The sequence below is a fragment of the Primulina eburnea genome, chromosome 5, assembly GCF_022965805.1.
Source record: "Primulina eburnea isolate SZY01 chromosome 5, ASM2296580v1, whole genome shotgun sequence".
Classification (NCBI taxonomy): domain Eukaryota; kingdom Viridiplantae; phylum Streptophyta; class Magnoliopsida; order Lamiales; family Gesneriaceae; genus Primulina; species Primulina eburnea.
The window spans coordinates 22,255,998-22,273,523 of NC_133105.1; the positions used below are offsets into that span (position 1 = coordinate 22,255,998).

Sequence of the window (17,526 nt, forward strand, 5' to 3'; positions counted from 1 at the left end):
TCTTCTGAATCTAGACAATACCAACATATTGAAATCATTATAATGCCAGATCTAGAATGACTAAACATGCTTCAAAGTTCTTCATAATGATCTTTAAATCACTATTTAAGGCTTTAAGATTATACCCGCGTCCATAATCAGTCCGATCATGACATCTCGATCTACATGTCTCCGTTCATCGACCCCTCCTCAATTTGACATTAGCTTTGAAGCTTCCCGACACTAACTGCACTAGAAATTGGCTAAAAACCTAAGGCATAGGGCTTTAACTCGAGAGAGAGAAGCTGAGGGAAAACAATGTAAGAAACAAAAGAAATACGTTTATATTTATAGGTTGCGTCCGTACTAATTTAGAAGATCCGATCTTAATCTTATTTGCCACATGTCATAATCTCATTCGTTTAGTTGGATTTCTCGATATAAAGTAATCTGAAGTAGAATGTGTGATCCATTTTAAATGCGGTGGATACCAACATGAGATCTTTAATTAACCAATTCCTTAATAATACTTGACTAAAAATTCGTTACTCATATCTTAATTAGTACTTCATTTGAATATCTACATTAAAATGTATTATTTAATACAAATAAAATTTAAATAAATTTAATCTAATTTAAAATTCAATCAAATCACCATATTATTATGGTTTAAACAAACCAAGCTGACTTCAAAAATAATTGATTCATATTATAAAATTCGAGTTGAATTCGAACATGTTTGAACTTTTTTGAGACGAGTTCTAGCCCAAATGATTTTGTTCAATAATTTAAAAGTCATTCGCGAGCTTCAATATCAATATTTTATAAATATAATATATTTATATATTGAATAAATATATTTCAAGTCTTAATTTTTGAGTTGCTCACAAATATGTATAATATTTCGAGTCAAACTCGAACTTGAATCAAATTCAATAAAAAAAATATTAAAATTTTCGAGTTTTAAATTGCACTCGAGGTGTATAATTTTAGCAAATTCAAGTTTTATTTTTTTTCATGTTCTTCTCGATTCCATTGGCTTAAATCCGTATTACCATGTAATTGTAATATTAAAACAGCCATTGAAAATATTTAAAAATAAAAAAATTGCCTGTGAAAAGAACAGGATTTCCCTATTGGAAAATCCTTTAAAGTTGTTACTCAAAAAGCTTGGAGACTGCAGCCTTTGCCACTGTACACAGTCACGCTTTAGTCATGAGTGCACAGCATTTTCTAAACCCAAGAAAGTGGAGACAAAGGACATCAAATTACACTGAGACATGTCCGTTTGCATAATCGTTATTCAATGAAATTTATCGATATATATATGTGTGTATATATATATATTTTCTCTCCTTTTTAAATTCCTAATTCACATTTACATAAAATCATTTCGTCTCCTCCGAACACATGCCTCCATTCAAAGCAAAGGCAAAAGTGTGTGTGTATGTAAAGTTATATACGTACATTATACATACAGATGTGGTGCTTTTGTCACTCGGCATACTTTGAATACTGACTCAGTACCAAACAAAAGCAAAGCCTCAACGAAGTGCAAATTGCCCTTCAAAGATTGAAGGCGAGAATGGCGTTTTATGTCGGCACTGTGTGAAAAAATGGGGGTGAAATGTGTGATTTAATTGTCTGAAGTGCTTTTTCATAACAGCAGCAACCAAGATTTTGTAAGTGGGTTTTTGTGATTTGTAAGTTTTAGTCTTTGTTTGCTCAGAATATATGATTTTTCCTTGTCAAAACTCAATCTTTTCGATATATTCTGGAAAGCCCATTCCCCATTTGCAAGAAATTTATCATGATTCGCTGATCTGATACCGATCTTTCATGTTTTTGAAAATGTGGGCTCGTGCAATTTTTGTGTTGAAGACGTTGTTAATTTGAATGGACTGTGATGATTCATTTTTGCAGTTTAGGTGAAGCTCATTGGCATGAGAAGCTAGAAAGAATTATGTTTTACTTTATATTTGTATATTTTTCCCTGATCTCTGCAATTTCTATCCACCAGAGAATAGTTTATTTGCCTTTGTTTGCATTTTGCTAGATCGCATACAAGTATGTTCTTTTATGATCAATGTAAAATCTCTCTTTATCTAAGAATGAATTACCAAGAGTTACTGAAAGGACGTGGGCCTGATATATAATGTGATTATTTCCTCACCTCATCCAATCATCTTCCATTTTTTTCCAGAAAAATCTGTAATCATTTCAAGATTTTTGTCCACTGTTTGGTGGTCTCATATGTGCTTTGTTGATATTTTGTGTGGTAAATGCAGATAAGGTTTGATTTTGTTAACATATTATCTCTTTGTATCTGTTATTATTTATAATCTGAGTCTCTACTTTTGGATAATTTTATTATCTCCAAGTAGTTTCGACAATGTAAATATATCTTGAAACTAGTAACTAGCAACTAGTAACTAGCTTTTTTATTTGTTTTATTTTCTTAAAATTTTCCTACTGTAATGAGAAATCTTACTAATGTTGTTCCCATACAATTGATTACTTTTGGGTACAGGTTTCTTCCGTATCTTACCTTCGACGCCATTAAGTTGAGAGTCCATTTTCTGCTAACTCCTACTGATCAGGTTATTCCGACTCCCTTGATTTTCTATCACCGGTCGTCATAGAAAATGTGATGATGTTATTTACTTTTATGTATTTATTTGTTTGAACAAACATAGATCACTAAAAGTATGAAATGAAATTGGATGCATTTGGTTGCACTGTGTTCTTTTCTTCCAGGTGCAAGTTAGTTTTTATAGTACGGGGAGTGCTTTTGATACTGGCCCGAATTCACAGGATTTTTGAGGTCAAAAGAAGTACAATTTTTATATTTTGCTAGAGTCATGGCAACTTTATCACAGCCCGAATCCAGGCGCTTATATTCTTGGTGGTGGGACAGCCATATAAGTCCGAAGAACTCGAGATGGCTTCAAGAAAATCTGAAAGGTGTGTAATTCTCTACATTATATTTTCTCCATTGAATTTTCTACAAGACACTTTCTTGATCTTTTGCTACGTTGAAAGATTTTTCTGTTCAGAAATCTGGATTGCCAGAGCAATGCTAAATTTCATTTTGTAGGGTTAACGTTATAGACGAGAGTATATTCACATTTTGCTTCCCATTAGCAAAAATTGAAGATTCAAGCTCTTTTGGTTTCTGAACTTTCCTTTTGCTCATTGGAATAAATTTTATTTATAAAATCTCTTGATTTAGTAACTAGTTCAAAAAAGCAGCTGCATATATATATATATATATATATATATTTGATGTCTTGTCATTGCTTTTGATGTTTGTTTCTTTTATTTGATTCTGAACATTTTCATTCCTTAGCTTTGGGTTATGTCGGTTACTAATCTAAAAATGCTGTGCTTGAACAGACATGGATGCCAAAGTCAAATCCATGATCAAACTCATTGAAGAAGATGCAGATTCATTTGCGAGAAGGGCTGAAATGTACTACAAAAAACGGCCAGAGTTGATGAAATTAGTGGAGGAGTTTTACCGAGCGTACCGTGCGTTAGCTGAAAGATATAATCACGCAACGGGGGAACTTCGCCATGCTCATCGAACAATTGCAAAGGCATTTCCTGATCAAGTACTGCTCGAACTTTTTGACGATCCACCTATGAAATCTTCCGCACATGAAAAAGATCCTCAAACACTTGAAACACAACATCTCCCGAATTCATTTCCTGAAATCGGTGACTCACTTGAGGATGTATTGGGACTTCATATGGAAGGCTTAGAGGTGGAAGGGAGGAAAAAGGGTTTAAAACAGATATATCAAATGCTCGGTCATAATGAAGCAGTGGCCCAGAGGTCAAAATCTGATGTAGTTGCTGAATTATCAAATGAAAATTTGGATCTTAAAGATAAAGTCTTTCATGAGACTGAAAGAGCCGGAAAAGTCGAGAGCGAAGTTCAGGACTTGAAGAAAGCTCTTGCTGATGTTCAAGCAGAAAAAGAAGATGTCCTCCTCCAGTATCAACGGTGTCTCGGAACGCTTTCGAATTTGGAGGGAGAGCTTGAAAATGCACAAAAGGATTCAACGAGGTTTGACGAGAAAGCCACCAAAGCCGAACTTGAAGTTCAGACAATGAAGGAAGCGCTTATACAGTTAGAGGTGGAAAAAAATGCCAGTTTGATCAAACAGAAGATGTATTTGGAAAATATGTCTAACCTCGAGTCAAAGTATTCTCGATTCCAAGAAGATGTGAAGGGATTTGACCAACGAGCAATTCAAGCAGAAAATGAAACTCAAACTCTGAAAAATGAAATCTCAAAGTTGGAGCTTGAAATGAAAGGAGTTTGTGATCGGTACAAACAGTGTCTTCAAAAAATATCAGATTTAGAGAACATAATTTTCGAAACAGAAGATGAAGCAAGACTGCTCAAGATACAAGCAGAAAGAGCTGAAAATGAAGTCTCTGAGCTAAAGAAGGCTTTGGCTAAGCTACACAAGGAGAAGGAAGAATCGACTCTTCGATACAAGTGCTGCTTGGAGATAATAGCCAAACTCGAGAAAGATATATCTAGCGCCAATGAAGATGTTAAACGCCTTAATAATGAAGTCCTGATTGGCACTAATAAACTCAAAACGGCTGAAGAAAAGTCTAATCTGCTGCAGATGTCGAACCAGTCATTGCGAGCGGAGGCAGATAATCTAATGAGGAAGATAGCGGTAAAAGATCGAGAGCTTACTGAGAAGCAAGAGGATTTGGAGAAACTTCAGATGAATTTGCAAGGTGAAAACTCTCGACATGCACAAATTGAAGCCCTTCTTGAGAATTTACAGCATTTGCATGCTCAATCTCAAGATGATCAGAGAAAGCTTGCAATGGAGCTAGAAAACAGGTTGCTGAAGATAAAGGATCTAGAATCATGCAAAGTTGGCTTGGAAGAGGAAATTCGGAAGGCCGGGGATGAAAATCATTGTTTGAGTGAAATAAACATGTCGTCAAATGTTTCTATGGAGAACATGCAGAACGAGATTGTTAGCTTAAGGGAGATGAAGGAGAGGCTCGAGCACGAAGTTTCACATCAAATGAGGCTGAGTGATTCTTTTCAGGAGGAAATTCTACGCTTGAAAGACGAGATCGAAGGCTTGAGTAGGAACTACCGGGCATTAGTTAAACAAGTGGAAGAAACAGGTCTGAACCCGAAAAGTTTCACGACATCAGTCAAGAACTTAAGGGATGAGAACTTAAGGCTAAGACAAATATCTGATGTGGACAGGAATCAACAAGAAATTCTTTCAAGAAAGCTGGATAACATGGAAGAACTTTTGAAGAAAAAGGCATTTGTAGAAAGCTCGCTATCGGATTTGAATGGCAAGCTGGAGGGCTCTCATATAATGGTGACGGAATTGCAAGAATCTTGTCAATTTCTTCGTGGCGAAAAAGCCACAGTTGTTGCTGAGAAAGCTTCTCTCTTGTCTCAGTTGCAGGCCATAACTGAGAAGATGCATGGTTTAATGGAAAAAAATTATGTTCTTGAGAATTCTCTTTCAACTACAAAAGTTGAACTTGAAGGTCTGAAGGAAAAATCTAAAGGTCTTGAAGAAATCTGTGAATTGCTGAAGAATGAAAGGTCTGATCTTTTGATGGAAAGGAGCACCCTGGTTTTGAAGTTGGAAAACGTCGAGAGAATACTGAAAAGCCTGGAGAAAAGATTTATGGGGTTGGAAGTGAAATATGCTGATCTAGAGAAGGAGAAGGAGGCCATGAATGGAGAAATGAAAGAACTGAAGGTTTCATTGAGTGTCGAGAAGCAAGAACGAACAATCTCAGAGTTCCAAAGTGAGACAAGGTTGGTTAGACTCGAAAACCATATTCATCTCCTGCAAGAAGAAAATGAATGGAAGAAGAAGGAATTTGAAGAGGAACTTGATAAAGCTCTGAAAGCCCAGTTTGAGATTTTCATATTGCAGAAGTTCGTTAAAGACATGGAAGAGAAAAATAACTCTCTGATTCTTGAGTGTCAAAAGCATGTTGAGGCATCAAAATTGGCGGAGAAGCTTATTTCTGAGCTGGAGAGTGAAAGTCTTGAGCAGCAAGTGGAAGCTGAACTCCTGTTGGAAGAAATCGAAAGTCTAAGATTGGGTATATATCAAGTGTTCATGGCTGTCGAAACTGTTCTTGGACCCTCTTCCACTAAAAAGGTTGAAAACGAGCGAATATTTGTGCACGATATTCTTGAAAACATCGAGGAAATGAAACGTTCCATCACTAAACACGAGGCTGATAAGCAGAAACTTTTGGTTGAGAACTCGGTTCTGGTTGTCCTTCTGAAGCAGTTGGAATCCATGGGGACACAAATCGAGTCGAAGAAAATGAGCATGGAACATGAGTTCAAAGTCATGGCTGAGAAGCTTGTTGTGGTTGCAAAAGAAAATGACGAACTCCAAGATGCTAACAAGCTATTGAAACTAAACATGAATGAGGGTAACCAACATGTGGCCCTACTCGAGGCTGAATTGGGGAGTCTTTGTGCCAAACAGGGTGATTTGCATAAACTTTACAATATTTTACAAGAACTGTACTCTCAAATGAATCAAGAAAACAAATATTTGCTGAAGAAAATTGCTGATCTTCAGGAAGAGAAAAGTAAGATGGATCAGCATAATGATGTGGTACTTGTTGAATTTTTAGCCACTGCTAATCAATGTGATGTTTTAAGGAGCTTTGGGAATCAGAAAATTAAAGAAGCGAAGTTACTTATTGAAGATCTGAAGAGACAACACGAAGTCAATGATACCCTTGAAAATGAAAAGAAAATATTGAGAGAGGAGCTCGAGTTGCTGAAGGTGGAAAAGTTGCTTCTCAAAGATTCTGGTCATAGGTTGGAGATGGCGGTGCAAGGACTAAACGAATATAATGCTCTGATGAAGCAGGAACTCTTACGAGGCAAGGAGAGTTTAATCCGAACAGAAGAAAAGCTCGTGGACACACAAATGAAATTTGAAACTTCCAAAAATTTGAACTCATCGTTGTCTAAAATGGTAGATGAGCTGCGGAGTGATGTTCAAAAGTCACAACAGACACAAGAAAATCTTGAAAAGACCGTGCTTCAGATTTCCGAGAAGAATTTATTTCAGAAAAAGGAAATCGAGAGTCTTTATACGGTCAACAAAAACTTAGAGTCCGAACTTTTGGTTCTCCGTGATAAGAGCAATGAGTTTGAGCTATGGGAGACAGAGGCAGCAACATTTTATGTTGATCTTCAAGTATCTTCTATCAATGAAATGTTTCTGAAAAATAAGGTCCACGAGCTTAATGGAACATGTCAAAATCTTGGGAATGAATGTGCTTCTAAAACGTTGGAGATTGAAGAGATGAAAGGAAACATTTCTTTGATGGAGTGTGAAATAGGCGTGTTAAAGTCACAGCTTTTAGCATATGCTCCAGCTGTTGATTTGCTGAGAGATGATGTCACATTCCTTGAGAATAAGGCGCTTCTACAAACCAAAGGTGGACCAGCCTACTGTCAAAAGCCAGAGGTAATACTCTCTCTTTTCAGATACTGATTCATCACATTTGTTTCTTGTTTCGTTTTTCTTTCATGCTCCTTCTGCGCACGACACTTGCTTGTTATGACTGGTCTGCACTCGAACTTTGTTCATCTTTGCAGCGTTTGGAAACTACTGCTTATTCTGGTATAAGTATATCTGGAGAATTTCCTGAAGCTCAGTATTCCCCAGTGCCTGAGGGAATATTATGTCTGCAAAACCTGCAGATGAGAATTAAAGCAGTTGGAAAGTTAATGGAACAAACAAACAAGTCCATCTCCTCCAGGAGGAGATCTAACTCCAATACCAATATCGTCGAGATTGAGGAGTCAAAACCACGTCATAGCTTTGGCCGAGACAAACATGAGCATACAAGAAAGAAAGGGCATGCAGGAAATGAGCTTAGTGATACTCCCAAGTTGCAGAAAATACGAACCAAAACCTCTGACGTTCGTAATGGGATGCTAATGAAAGATATTCCTCTGGACCAAGTCAAGAGAGGTAATGTCGGAGCTTCAGATCAAATGCTCGAGCTTTGGGAGACGGCTGAGGATCGAAACAAAAGCCAAACAATTGGTGAATCATTAAGGTTGTCGTTCAAAATGACAGAAAAGGATATTGTTTACGATCAACTTGAGGATGTAAATAAAAAATCCCAGCCTCCATCCACCGATTCAGACATGGAGAAAGAGCTGGGTGTGGATATGTTGGAGGTGTCAACGAAAATGAGCGAGCTTAGTAGAGAAGCAAACAGCAGGAGGATTTTAGAGAGGCTTTCCTCTGATGCCCAGAAGCTGGAGTGTCTCCACACGACAGTTCAAAGCTTGATAATGAAATTGGAGACGAGCCAAATGAGTAGAAATGTAAAGACTGTTGATTTTGAAACTGTGCACGATCAACTAATGGAAGCTGAAGAAACCGTGGTACATCTGGCAGATTTGAACGGAAAACTCGTCAAGAATATACAAGAGACACGATCTCCCAGCAGACGAACATCGCCAGAGCTGAAAGAGGCTGCCAGAATGCGGAGAAAGAGAGTGACAGAACAGGCACGGAAAGGGTCAGAAAGTATTGGCAGGTTGCAACTCGATCTTCAAAAAATTCAGTACATCCTGTTGAAATGGGATGAAGAGAAGAAAAACAAAGGGAGAAACAAGTTCTTCCATAACAAAACGATTGTTCTGAGGGATTTCATATACAACGGGAAGAAAAACAGCGGGAAGCGTAAGAAGAATCCGTTCTGTGGATGTCTAAGACCGTCAACTGGTAGAATTCAAAGGAGCCCTTAAATTTTAACTTGACTATTGGGCTTGACTTGCAGTTTCTTCCTTGTAATGTTGATAGGATCATCTTTTATGTTTAGTTGGACAAGACTTATTTCCTTAGTGTTGAGGAACTTTAAGGATTAGATCGATGTAATTGTAATAAGATGCTTTGATCTGTTTTCTAAAACTTTAAAATTTATGTTTCCTTTGCTATTTACCTGCAGAAACACATGAATGCATACTCCTCTCATTCTTGGATTTTCGGGTTTGCGATGTGGAAGTTACAGATTATGAGATGTAGATTGAAATCAAGCTGGGCGTATACAATGTATCCAATTGTATTATTGGGTTCTTTAGCCAAAATTGATCACTTTCCCTTGCAACTAAAATATTATATTACTGTCAACACTTTGCAGTCTCATCGTGGATAATCCACTGGTTATGACTGAATTTGCTAGTGGTTTAGCTTTCAATGTCATGGGACCTTCGAAAAAGAATTGCCTCATAATATACAGATATTAACTTCAAATTTATTTTTTAACTTCTAAAAATGTGTACGTTTTTTTGTGCATCCAATGAAAATTTCTAAATGTAATTGCTTCTCAGTCCTGCCTTGAAACACAATGAAGTCGGAAACTGAGTCATAAACAATGAATGAACCAATAAATCAAAATAAAATTACATACAAAGAGCTCCAAAACAATGCTCCCTCGATACAAAATCAAACCAAGAGTGTAAGAAAAGTTTTCACCACAAGTAGCATTATACAAGTTTTCTATCTTGAACTTTCAGCAACTCAGATAGTTTTTGGTTCACATTTCTAACCCCAAAAACTATAACATTGCTCCCTGAACCTGCAGCCATATATAACAATAAACGTAAACATAAAACAATTCTGAACAGTTCGTTTCTATCAAGATCTTGTATTTGAACGAGGAATAAAAGATGGATGGATACTGTTACTTACATTGAATCCCATGAGTGATCTGCAGTAGTTCGTGTTAGTAGAATCGCACTCACTATTCTTGAGTGAAACTGTTGATCTATCAAGCTTGACAGACCATGGATACTGAAAATTCTGTGCATTTGAACCCACATTAGACGATGATCGTTGCATCTTAACCGCCCTTGGGACGTTTCTCCCTTCCAATGAAGGCTTCCGCCTAGTTAGAGGCTTCTCGAATGACTCAATGAGCCGTTGCTTCGGCGCGCTATGTGACCGCACTTTCGCTTTCGAAGATTTGGTGTAGGCCATGTAGTTGGGGTAAAAGGGATACTCATCATTGTAAAGGATTTCTGCATATTCTGATCTGGCATAGGAAAACGGGATTGTGGGGAGTTCAGGTTTAGACATGGCTGAGTAGCAGCATTGAGGGCTGCTTTGTGCCGTGCCGTAAGAGCATTCTTCGAAGTGGTTGCTGCACGTCCGTGGGGTTTTGTCAGTTATAGCTGATGGCGACGGAGAAATCTGTTGATGATCATGTTTAACCGATACACGGTGAGTGGAGATTCGGTTTTCGGTTTTCTCGGTTTGTGCGTGGCTCGAATAGCTGTTTCTTGGTTTTGCAACTGGCTTGTAGTTGCCGAGATCCATTTCCACAATCTTGATGTTCTCTTCTAGCACTCTATCAATATCCTAAATGAATGTAAGAATTGTTTTTCAGTATATAATATAAAACCAAAACTAGAAAAATTTAGAAAATCAGTAAATTATAAAAATTTTTGTTGTCTCTATACACTAACACTAGTGATCATGAATACATACTTGAGATGTATTGGTGAACTTGTACTCTTGTGATGATTTTCTGTGATTAAATTGCTTCTGGTTCAAGTTCTTCGATTCTTCGGTAAAATGCATTCTTCTGACTCGAGCTCGAGCTTGAGCGTTGACTAGTGCCTGCATGCACCGTAGTGTTGCATTCGCCTGTTTCCTCACCAAATGCCCTCTAACCATTGCCTGCAACTTTACTAGTCCTTTCAATGCATTTAGAGCTTTTCTTGCCTCGAAAAAAGAAAGACGAAACCAATGTTAATACAGATAAAGGACTAAAAAGAATCAATTTTTTGCATAATTTTTTTATTTAGATTTGTTATTTAAATCTGATAGCTTTTCAACTAATCAAAGCAGCTACGATCAGATTTTCTCGTCCACGTAGGCTGAAAAAGAAGTTGAAAGCTAAGTGGAGCTAATTTTATCATATTTTAAAAGCGAAATTTGCTATGTATCTTTTTTTTTTTTTTCAAGAAATCCATACCAAATATGAGCGAAAAACGGACTGAATCTTTACGGCAGCAGCCTCTTCAACTGCAAAGCTAGCCCGCTCGGAGGAGGCAGCAGTCAGCTGAATCGTGGCGGCTGCCGCCTTAGCTGCAGCAACCGCCGCGTCGGCAGCAGCCGCAGTAGCCACCGCCACCGCCAGCACATGCTTCTTTACATCATCCTCCAAGTGACGATCCATCACATGAGGCGGAGTGAACGCAATGTTATCCAGAGAATTCGAGTCGTGCCTCCCCGGCGCGGTGACAGAGGAGCGGCGGAAGCTCCACCGCCGCTTCTCCCTCGGCGTCGTGGGCTGCGGGATTGTTAACGGAGTGGAGGGATGCAGCTCATTGACGTTGAAAACCTGAAAAATTCGGGTGATCGCTGCCATTTTTGCTGTCCTTTTCCTTCCTTTCTTTCTTTCCGGTCAAGAAATTTCTTAGCCATTTGCCAGTTCTTCCCATATCTTCTTTCTCTTTGAGTATTTCCTTCAGAGAAAACAAAAGAAAGTGTAATATCTGTGCAACTTCCTCATCACCTCTACAACTACAACTATATATATATATATATATCTATATACACACACTACTTCTTTATCATTACATTATTTAATATTGTAATGTTACAACTCATTTGCTGTACTTACACTGTTTCTTTGCTGTGTAAGCCTGAAATAATTTGCCATACGTTCTAATAATTTGTGGAACAGGCACACATGTTGTGTGTACGGCGAAATCAATAAATATTATATATTACATGTTGTTATTAATGAAGAGTGATATATAACATAAAAATATTGTGTAATAAAATGACTATATGTTTCAGAATTAAGTGTTATGTGCAGTGTTATAATACCTAACACAACATGCAGTGGAATATTTAAACACACAACACTTTTACGTAAATAAAATAAAACACAAAGAGTTAGGCACAAGTGTGTAACATTTGTGCCGTGTCTCATGGTAAAAAATTCACTAGAAAAACTTGTTAGTTTACAAAATCAATATGAACGAATAAAGAAAAGTTGATTCCATCAACGAAGTAAGAGAGTCAAGTGTATCTAAAATACTTATAAAACCAAATGACCAAAAATATGGATGCAGCGTTTATGAAACCGAAAATCTTTTTGATGAACAACACTCTAATCAACACCGTGATTAGGTGTTATGTCTACATGTCTTCAATATTCCACGACAACATAACAATACGTCTTTGCTCGAGCACTTGATTTCTTCAATGTAAATCTTCAATTATCGTGCTTGCTCCTATTGTGTCTCTCATCTCTCTCGCACATGTTCTACAACAACTATATTTGATTATTTATATGCTTTCTTTGCCCTGGAGTTTATTATATGAAAATTATCTTGTAATTATTATATGAAAATAATCCTACAAGATATGTAAACAAAGTTTTATTAGAAAATAAACTCTATTAAACAATAATATCATATATAAAGTTCTTATTATAAATATATACATGTTCTAGAAAGGCAAAATAATATAATTTTATAAACATAATATTATCAAGAGGAAAAACATAATTAAAGAATAAATTATATTCCTTTCAATTTCCTCATTTTTGTCTTTATAGACAAAACATAAAAAATGCTAATCAGCAGAACTAGTTAGCACACATGTAGCTCTCCTACATTTGAAAATATATCTTCTCCTGAATTTTATCATGTTAGCTTCGGTGTTTTTGGTAATGTTGCCAATACGGAATAGGAACACTAACAACATTAACCAGAGAGAGCAACAAAAATAACAAAAACCTACTGCGAAGCATCTCCTTCAATTAGTTTATCAGTTTCTGTTGCTTCACCCTCATAAATTTTTGCAACAATTTCAGCATCTTCGTCTCCTTTTTTTTGTCCAGATTGGACAACTACATTAAAAGTAATCGAAAGTTTGCCACCTGAGTCTCATAATGCACAATAAGCTCTTTAACATGCTGAATTTGTTGAAGTCCATTGTCGATCTGGGTTTGGAGAAGAGAGGTAGATAGCATTACATACTCAAAGGGTTTCACACCAGAGGAAGAGGCCATGTTGCCAACCTCTGGGGAAACAACAGGATCAAACCATGACATATCAAGTTCTCGATTTCCCTTAAACTATTCTGGTGAATCTTCAGCATGTAACTGACATCAGAAAGTTCTTCCCCCAAATCACGAACAAACTGTGATTCTAAAATCCCATAGGTCAAAGAGGGGAAATAGCTTCATTGATTTTAATCCATCATATGCGAACCACATCACAATTTTTAAAACCAACCTCCCAAAATTAAACGCGGTACTCCCAGTACCAATTGAGAAAATAATGATGGCATGTGGTCTGGTAACAAATGTAGTATTTGCGAAAGGATGCAGTTTTGGATCATAGTCTTGTGGAGATTTGAGTAAAATATAGTCATATTTGAAACCGAAAGGTGCTTAGGACTATCTGGAAATTTTGTGAACCTCTAGTGAAGGAAACAATAACTTCATTAATGTAAGGATTCACGCTTTCTTCGTCACCAGCGTGAGTATTTTAGAATGCATTAATAACAAAAAGGTTGAAATTTTAGGCACGATCATGGACAAACACACGCCCGTATTTTGATGACCTCTCATCACCCACACTGGATGAGAGATTTCAGTAGATTCCAGGACATGTATTCTTGAGTAAGGAGCCACAACACTCTCAGTTGATAGAAGTCCTCTAATTTTGGAAAACTCAAACTTTTTCCTTCCGTATGCATCAACATCAACATTTTTATCATTAATCAATCATCGATTGATGTAAAAGGTGCCAGATACCAAGAGCAACTTCAGAATAATTTTTTGTGGAAAATGACTTAATCAATCTAGAGTCTGTAGTATCGATGTTGTCCATGGTGTTGTCAACATTGTTCTTAACATCAGAACCAGCATTGGCATCATCACTTTTTTTCATCACCACCATAGTTCTCGGCAGAATCAGAGTCAAGAGTTGTATAAAAAGTAGAACCATCAAAATTTCCTGGGCGATTTTCTTTGAATTCTTGCAGAATTTTTTCATCTGGTTCATCAGCCTCAGACATGTCTTTCCTTCAAGCTTTTTTCTTCTTTTAACCGTGCAAGAAACTCAGCTAGGGACTCTATGTCCTCAGAAGGGGCAGTTGGTTCTTTAGAAACTATAGTCTCTTTCACAGTAGGGGATATTCTTTTTAGTCACAACATGTTTTGGTTTTGCGAACAACTTAAAGTCTTCATTATCAAGGTCATCTCCAGATGAAATATCAGGACCCAGAAGATTTGCAGTGAAGGAAGATATTCAGAACTTCTTGGATGGGTCGAAATCAGGGTCATACCTTACTTGACACTTTGATCTTCTAGGTTGCGAAGGAACAGAGAAGACATGATCCAGCTCTTCAAAATCTGGTGGATTTTCCATATCAATTGCATTACCTGACTCCACAGGGCAATGGCTTCAATCGGAAGTGGGTCCTCGGCGACTAGGGATGTAATCGAGTCGAGCTTATCCGAACTCTTGAATTTTTGAGCTTGATTCGTTTATAATCGATCTGAACTCGAGCTTTATTTAACGAATATATGCATGGCTCACGAGCTTATTCAAGCCTTTATCGAGCCTAAACCAGCTTAATAAATATGAATTATACATTTAAATTTTCATTAAATTAATTAAAAAGTAAATTATATATTTAAAAAATATATATTATTCTTATTAAAATTTGTAGATTTATTATAATAAACTAATTTAATAGATTTTTCTATATATTTCATAAATAATATGCAAAATCAATAAATCAAATATCAAAACTATTATTTTTTCATCTAAAAGATTACTCATGAACTTACTAACGAACATGTTCACGAACTAACGAGCCGAATACTGTAAAGCTTGAGTTTGGTTTGTTTATCTTAACGAGCCTCATTAAAAGAGCTCAAACGAGCTTTTATCGAATCGAACTTTGTATAGCTCACAAACAGTTTAGTTCGTTTACATCCCTATCGGCGACCACAACCATATGAAGAGAGACAAAAGTAGGGGGTTCTGTAGGCGGTGTTGCCACATGTGGTGGAACACCGATGCTTGCAGCCATTTTGCTTTGAATATCATTACATATGAAAATCATGATAAGTTCAATAATAATTCGCACAGAGAACATGAATAATGAGAACAAGGAGAGTTCGAATATAGAGAGAGGTAATTAACAATAATAAAATTGTGCAAGTATTTAAATGGTAAGGCTTCCAATGGTAACAAAGATTCTCCTACCAAAAAATCTATCAAAAATTGATTTAGTTTTACTCTCACCCAACAGTTAAAAACTACGAACTAGTTGTATCATATTTCAAGAAAATCATCCATATTTCACGAATCTTCGACTCAACCCATTAATGTAGAGCTCCATATCAGTACACGTAAAACCCGAGCATTTATTTAATTGTGAAATTATTTATTTAAGTTTAAAATTATTTTAGATATGCATGATTTATTTGAATATATTATTTTAAATTATTTGTTTAAGAGATGCACGTTTTAAATGATTTATTAAGTTTTAAGCATTTTAAAGCCTAATTTATTGGCGATTTTAAAATGTGTTATTTTATTTCAAGTCAAGAAAATGTCATTTTAAATGATTTATTAAGTTTTAAGCATTTTAAAGCCTAATTTATTTAATTAATGATTTAAGGATGTTAAAATTTTAAAGTTTAGCAATTGTACACTTTATTTTAAATTAGGATATTTTGTTTAGTTTGTGGGAGTTAACATTTTTAATTGTGTAATTAAGAAAATTTTACACCCTTAATTTTACACAAAAACGCACGCACACACACACTTTTACACACACCCATACACGATACACACACACACATTTCATTTGGTTTGTTTTATTTTTTTGACAGAATAGCTAGGGTTCAAAGCCCTTTCCCCAGCAGCCATTCCCATTCAAAATTTTCGGCAAATTCTTGTGTATTTCTTCAAGAAAATCGTGCCACGTTTCGTCCCGGATCAACCCTCGCTTCTTCCCGCTTCGATGTCGTCGTTTCGGTAACTTTAAAGATGAAGGCCTGTATAATATATTGTTTCCGCATCGATCTCGTTATATTATGTGTTGTGATGTTTATGGTGCGTAAAAATCCATGTATGTTGTGAAAAGTTTGAGCAAAAATATTTGTGATGATTTTTGGATCAAAATTTTTAGATCTAAAAAGGTGTATGTTGTCATTTCGATTTCTGAGAAAAATCGGTTGGTTTTCTAGAAATGTATTCATCATATAAAACGTAGTAATTTTTGATACCTTCGATTTGACAGTAAATTTGTAATCTGTGGATAAGAAACGAGTGACTTATTATCGTTTTTGTGGGACTGCTCAAACTATGATTTTCTGAAACTGTGTTCTTGACGTGTTCTTGAAGTTTATTTATTGCAGGCTTCGTTGTGGAAAGTTGGATGATCACCGCTGCGACTAGGTATATTACGTATCATGTGGGTTTGATTTTTGGTGCTTCGTTTCGTTTTGATAGACACTAAGTTGTCTTAGAAGTCGTAGGAAGAGCTTTGGTGTCAAAATGTCGTCTTCTCTGGTTGTGTTGCGTTGTTTGTGGTGCATCGTTGTTTTGGGGCGTTGTGTGAGTTTGGATCATTGCCATAGCGTCTCAGGAAGAATTTTGTTGCATCGGTTTGAGTCGTTTTAGCGTGGTTTTGAAATTTCATCAAATGTTTTCATGGAGTTGGAATTGTGCAGGGTTAGCACCCCAGCACTCCATAAGGAGCGCCACAACGCCCGATCCTTGCAACTCTAGCGTTACGGCGCTGCATTTGTGGCACCGCAGCACTAGAGCTGCGGCATTGCAGTGCCCCGGTGCTAGATGCCTAGGCGCTAAGCAGCACCGCTTTGCTCGGCGCCTAGGCGCTCGTCCCAAAATTGTTAAACACTATTTTAGGCTCATGTCTTCTATGTTTTGGGAAATGTCCACATATCATTTTAGATTTGTTTCAGGGGTTGATGTCATGGTTTAGTACGATGGTTAAACGAGGTAAAGTCCCGAGCGATTTAGAACGTCATAAGAAAATTGTCATCTTTGGTGGTGAGCACGATTATTATGTCTAGGTATGGAATTCAAATGCATGAAATTGTGTTAGTATGTGCAGCAGTGGCCCCAAACGAGATCCAACGAATCCCTCAACGCCAAGTAAGTATGTTTGACGTGCAAAAGAAAATATTTTTAAGTTTTTGATGTATGCTAAATGTCTTGTGACCAATTACATAACGCCCCAGAGTCGACGACTATCCTCACTGTACCAAGACGAGTCTTTTCAGCATGCTTATGTCCTCACTCATATGCACCCTAAGAAACTTCCCAGGGGGTCACCCATCCCAAAATTGCCCCAAGCCAAGCACGCTTAAATTTGGAGTTCTTATGTGATGAGCTACTGAAAAAAAGATGCACCTTCTTGATATAAGTAGTACATATCAAATCTTTTAAGTCCTCTTCAACTGTACAGT

General features: G+C 36.7%; 2 protein-coding genes across 4 annotated transcripts; one reads left to right on the forward strand and one right to left on the reverse strand.

Moving 5' to 3' along the window:
* Positions 1–1,192: 1,192 nt before the first annotated feature.
* Positions 1,193–8,969, forward strand: LOC140833095 (protein NETWORKED 1A-like). Of its 3 annotated transcripts, none has more exons than XM_073197530.1 (5): positions 1,193–1,661; positions 2,510–2,579; positions 2,794–2,943; positions 3,376–7,496; positions 7,628–8,969. In XM_073197530.1, exons 3-5 carry the CDS (start codon positions 2,841–2,843, stop codon positions 8,792–8,794), a joined length of 5,391 nt encoding a protein of 1,796 aa, XP_073053631.1. In that variant the 5' UTR covers positions 1,193–1,661; positions 2,510–2,579; positions 2,794–2,840; the 3' UTR covers positions 8,795–8,969. The 3 variants fall into 3 exon arrangements, with proteins under 3 accessions (XP_073053631.1, XP_073053630.1, XP_073053629.1); XM_073197529.1 differs by having other exon boundaries at positions 1,194–1,682; positions 2,737–2,943; XM_073197528.1 differs by having other exon boundaries at positions 1,194–1,661; positions 2,737–2,943.
* Positions 8,970–9,425: 456 nt separating this feature from the next.
* On the reverse strand, positions 9,426–11,545 carry LOC140831792 (protein IQ-DOMAIN 19-like). The gene is made up of 4 exons (XM_073195534.1): positions 11,026–11,545; positions 10,536–10,772; positions 9,738–10,406; positions 9,426–9,624 (listed from the first exon to the last, which is right to left on the reverse strand). The coding sequence occupies exons 1-4, from the start codon at positions 11,419–11,421 to the stop codon at positions 9,604–9,606; spliced, it is 1,323 nt and encodes a 440-aa protein (XP_073051635.1). The 5' UTR covers positions 11,422–11,545; the 3' UTR covers positions 9,426–9,603.
* Positions 11,546–17,526: the final 5,981 nt, after the last annotated feature.